General features: G+C 35.7%; 1 protein-coding gene across 5 annotated transcripts in view; it reads left to right on the forward strand.

Annotated features, from left to right (window-relative positions):
* The window catches only part of LOC106876229 (protein ILRUN), a 44,122-nt gene that overhangs the window by 23,652 nt on the left and 14,720 nt on the right, over positions 1-5,750 (forward strand). For all 5 annotated transcript variants that reach the window (XR_008264240.1, XR_008264242.1, XR_008264241.1 and 2 more), the window contains exon 3: positions 4,075-4,272. Coding sequence is in view for 1 of the 5 variants with exons in the window: in XM_052968309.1 (XP_052824269.1) it covers positions 4,075-4,272 (198 nt within the window). In the remaining 4 variants the exon portion in view is untranslated. The remainder of the gene's footprint in view (positions 1-4,074; positions 4,273-5,750) is intronic.

The raw sequence follows: 5,750 nt of genomic DNA on the forward strand, positions 1-5,750 counted from the left end.
GTTAGGAAGGGCATCCAGCTGTAGAAACTCTGCCAAATTAGATTGGAGCCTGGTGTTGCCATCCGGTTTCACCAGTCCTCAGTCAAATCGTCCAACCCATGCTAGCATGGAAAGCGGACGTTAAACGATGATGATGATGATGATGATATATGACAGGCTTCTTTCAGTTTCCGTCTACCAAATCCACTCACAAGGCTTTGGTCGGCCTGAGGCTATAGTAGAAGACACTTGCCCAAGATGCCATGCAGTGGGACTGAACCCAGAACCATGTGGTTGGTAAGCAAGCTACTTACCACACCACACAGCCACTCCTATATATAATTGTTAAAGAGGACAACAAACATGAAGGCAAGGCAAACATCTCAAGTCATATACATTATTATTATTATTGGAAAAAAAAAAATTCAATATATATGACTTCAGATGTTTACCTTGTCTTAATGTTTGTTGTCCTCTTTAACAATTTTATATCTGCTATATCGGAAATCTGCAATGGCTCCATAACTACCATCTCGGCTATAACCTTTGAGCCCTAGTAATTCATTACAGCACTTACTTAGCGTACCTAATTGTTTAGATCACCTGTGAACTAAACCCCATATTTTATATATTATACACACACATGCACGCAAGCACGCGCGCGCGCACACATACACACACACACACATCTTCAAAACTTGTTTATTACAATATTTCAATCTGATATGTGTTTGTGCTACATAAGTCTCCTAATGTCACTTGATGTAGCATTTATGTGCATTTAGTTGGTTCAGTTGCAATACATATTCATCCAGAGTAGAAATGGCTATGCAACTCTGTTGAAGATTGTACCTATGCGGGTGGGTGAAGCAAACTGAGTGATTCAGTGTATGATAGTCCTTCTTGAAATATGTTTCAAGTGAGGGAATCACAAATGCTCGATGTACATGATAGTAGAAGTTGCTCTGAAATATGGTATTACTTGAACTTAGAATGACCTTTTAGAATTTAAGAGAATAGGTTATTTGATATACTTAGGAGTCGAAGAAGCCTTAATTAAGGCCAAGAAGTATTTCCCTCAATGGCCGCACTTAATGAAGATAGAATGAACTTTATAAGATAAATAGATTAAGAGGAATCAAAAATAAATGGGAAATAATAATAAAGAAAATAAAGATGGATGAAGTTTATTGTGAGATTGTTAAAGACTAACTAGAGTAAATCTATGGTATTTGCCTAGGTTAGCTTATGTATCTTTTACTCAAGTGATATTCTATTAAAAATCCTTGTATGGGAAGTACTTAAACATTTTACTAAAAGAATGCACACATCTCAGAGCTAATTCATGTCTATGATTTAATAACCTGTTGTTATAACATGGAACATTTCTTCCAAGCATAGATTACACTTCGGTTTCCCAATAGTTTTGGGTGAAGCTCCACTAACTACTGCCCATTTAAAGTCAAATTTAGTGTTCACTCAAGCTTGTACACTTAATTTTATCCTTATATTTGAACAAAAAATCAGGTGGTTATGCAATCTATGCTTAAAGTCCATTGAATACGACCGTTTACAGCCATAACTGTATATCTATGAACTTTTTTTTGTTCCGAGATATTGTCTCTCAATGGGTATTAAATTTCTATATATGTTAAATTGATTATATTCACGTGATTCAATTGATTCAAATGAGTGTGGTTTGGGCCCAGTTACCTCCCTTACACTATATTCAGTAAGCTCATTAGCGTTTTCACTTCTATTGTTAGCCAAACGGGTATTTATTCTCTCCCTAGAGTCATTTATATTGCATTCCACTATATCCGTATAATTATTATTACCACCAGTCATATTATTACTATTAATATTCGTTTTATTATCCATGTTTATTATTTTCTATTAGTGAATTCTTTAATCCTCTTAATCTTCTACTTGTTGAAAAGGTAAACCTAATCTTGTGCTGGGATTACAACATACATCTAAATCAGACACCGAGTTCCTCAGTTTGCTTCTCCCACCTGCATAGGTACAATGTTGAACAAAGTTGCATAGCTATTTCTACCCTGGATGAATATGTAGTTCAACTGAACCAACTAAATGTACATAAATGCTACATTAAGGGACATTAGGACACTTATGCAGCAGAAACATGTATTTGATTGAAATATTGTAATAGACAAGTTTTGAAGATGTATAACTCTACATTCTCATTTGTGATGTTTTGAATATATAGATTTTATACAACATTTAAAATCCAAGGAAGCAAACTCAGGATTTGCCTATCAAGCGAAGCACTGGGTACTTGTTTATCTGAAACAATTCTCTATGTTCCTTATCATTTGATATAGTTAACCAGAACCTGGATTATGTCAGAGCACTAATAAGGGACCTGCTCGGATTCTAAACCCTTACTCCTTTAAGTTTTACACACACACACACACACACACACACACACACACACACACTCTCTCTCTCTATCTCTCTCTCCCCCCTCTCCACCCTCTCTCTGTGATGTAAATATGCATCAATGCTAGCAAGACAAAGGGATACAAATGGAGGAATGTGGAGAGGTGTAGTGATAAGGAAAAGTGGCCGTGTTACAAAACAGAAAAATGTTATTTGATATTGTGAGGTGAAAGCATTTCTCTTTACATCTTCAGGTATGATAGAATCCTTGGTGTAAAATTATTTAATTTACTGAGCATTGAACCACAGAGTGACTTGAAAAGCTGAAATATGTTATTCTTTTAGAGTCTCTGGATGTTGTTCTGCACACTGAAAAAATGTTCACTTAATGTCATATTCTGTTCCACACTTTTACAACATTTTGCAGAGTTTGCATGCAAAACAATAGATGATGATGATGATGATGATAATAATGCAGATGAGTTTAATGGCTGGTCATGAGGATGGTGTTCTGATATCAGTGATATCAGAGGCAGAAATATTCGAAAGTTCTGAGTTGAATATGTATCTTCATTTCAATATAAGTCATATTTGTCCCTCGAGCTTCTAACCATTTGACTGCTATACTATTCAACTTAGTTGTTTAGAGTTGAGATTTTGTTTTTCTGAAAACAAGAAGTAGAAACAGCTTTAACTCTTATGGCACTTATACTGCGTGATTCTAAAGAAAGTAACAGTCAGAAAACAGCAGAAATGAATTTTATATATATATATTGTAACTTCCTTTTTTTTACCATTAATGAGATCCATGTTGAGCTTGTGTTATCAGCTTTCATGTTCTATGAGACTGGACGAGGGGCAGCTGTGTAAAGAAGTATCAATCTCTAATTGTGGAGGGAACCTGTGGAAGAGGTAGACTCAGGAAGACATGGGATGAGGTGGTGAAGCATGATCTTTGAACATTGGGCTTCATGGAGGCAATTATTAGTGACTGAGACACTTGGCAATATGATGTGCTTGAGAAGACCCATCAAGCCAAGTGAAATCGTAGTCGTGGCTGATGCTAGTGTCACGTAACTGGCCTCCATGTTAGTGGCATGTAAAAAGCACCTTTCAAGCATTGGGCCTCACGGAGACAATGTGGCTGATGCCATTGTCATGTAACTAGCACTCATGCTGGTGGCATGTAAAAAGCACCTCTCGAGTATTGGGCCTCATCGAGGCAATACCAAATGACTGAGACCTTTGGTAATATGCTGTGTTTGACTAGAAAACCCATCAGGTGGCAGATATTGGTGTCATGCAACTGGCACTGGTGCTGGTGGCACATAAAAGTACCCACTACACTCTCGGAGCGGCTGGCATTAGGTAGAGCATCCAACTGTAGAAACCATGCCAAATCAGACTGGAGTCTGGTGCAGCCCCTCAGCTTACCAGCCCTGTTCAAATCATCCAACCTATGCCAGCATGGACAACAGATATTAAATGATGGGATTAAAGCACTCTAGATTAAAGATAAAGTTAAATATCATTTAGTCTGAGTGTTTCAACCACCTCCTACTAACCTAGTAAATGGAAATAATTTAAAAATATCCTTATTAATCATTTTACATTATTATGTTGTTCTTTTAAATTTACTCTATTGTGAACATTTCTATAATTCATTTCTTTTCTATTGTTTGTCTTTTGTAGGAGATGATAGCTGGCCACCAGGCTGCTGCTTGAAGTTTTGTTATGGAGACCAGATGACTCATATAGACAGAGTTATGTCAGTAAGTCTTAGTCCTGGTCAAGTGACTGATATAAGTATAGATATGGTCAGTCCTTCTAAAACAGGCATCTACCAAGGACAGTGGCGAATGATAACACCATCAGGTTGTTATTTTGGAGGTTTGTGGTTTATCACTTTTTGAAACAATCGAATGTCTAGAGTTCTTTTATTTTGTCTGCATAAATATGCAAAAAAAATATGGTCAGTTATAGTTCAACTAAATCTGTGATGCATGTGTGACTTGAGCAGTAAATGCTGAAAATTTACAGTGATTGAAGAAGACTTGATTGAGTGTAATCCACTGGATATGTAACATGAATTTAAAAGATGAATTGAGAGCAGATGTGATGAGAAAATCCTGGATATAACAAACATTAGGTAATGCATGCAAAAGAGGCAATTACAATTATTTAGACATGCAGTGAGAATAGGCAGTGTTTGTCGGATGCATAAATGTCATGGTTGGTGGTTGCATAAGGATGAGTGCAGGAGTCAAGGTAATTTCTTTCCAAAGCTGGCCATTGGAAATGTCTATTGTGTAATATTCAATAATTCTACTCTTATTCAACTTAATTCAAACTTGATTATCAGTAGTTATTATTTGCTTGCTAATTTTGTTTTCCACATGTACATCACTTTAACATTTTACCAATACAATATTTGCTGTGGCTTGCCTATAAACAACTGAAATAATTTTGTGTTAGAATTTGAAAATATTTCAAAAATGTCTCAGTAATCATGCATTCATGACTAATATTCTGCTATCAAAATAAAAACTTGGTACACTAGATTTAGTGAGGCTCTATTTTAATTTCTTTTATTTTACTTTCAATAATCCTACACAGAAGACAAAAGGGATTGATTTAGATTTTAACACTCTACCAATAGTTTGGGTGACTTTAGTTGAAACTTGTCCAAATAGTAAACCTCAATTGGATATTTTGATTATCAGTTGCTATAAATATTAACAATATTATCAATTACTATATTTTCAATATACAAAACTTTAATAATCTCTTAATAATCATTATTTAGCAAATTACAAAAGCTTCAAATTCTTTTTGTTTAACAAAGAATATATTTTTGTCTATATTGCTTTGTATAATTCTGGATGGTAGCTGTAGATTCAAATCTATTATACAAGTTAAAGAGTGAAAATAATTCACATCACCTAACTGAAATGTTGATAATTTCAACAAATTAGGACTTCTTAAATAAATCAACTAAAACTGAGTCTAACAATTAGATATTCAAACCATTTAGAAAAGGAGTTGGTAGGAATTCCATGTGGTGTACACAATGTAGACTTACGAGTGTACAAGACATGCAGAGGAATAACCGGCTGGCTAACAGGGAAAGGATGTGTAGAAGTAGTTTACTCGTTTACTTGTTTCAGTCATTTGACTGTGGCCATGCTGGAGCACCGCCTTCAGTCGAGCAAATTGACCCCAGGACTTATTCTTTGTAAGCCTAGTACTTATTCTACAGGTCTCTTTTGCCGAACTGTTAAGTTACGGGGACGTAAACACACCAGCATCGGTTGTCAAGCGATGTTGGGGGCGACAAACACAGACACACACAAACACACACACACACA

Source organism: Octopus bimaculoides, chromosome 5 (genome assembly GCF_001194135.2).
Source record: "Octopus bimaculoides isolate UCB-OBI-ISO-001 chromosome 5, ASM119413v2, whole genome shotgun sequence".
NCBI classification, from domain to species: Eukaryota; Metazoa; Mollusca; class Cephalopoda; order Octopoda; family Octopodidae; genus Octopus; species Octopus bimaculoides.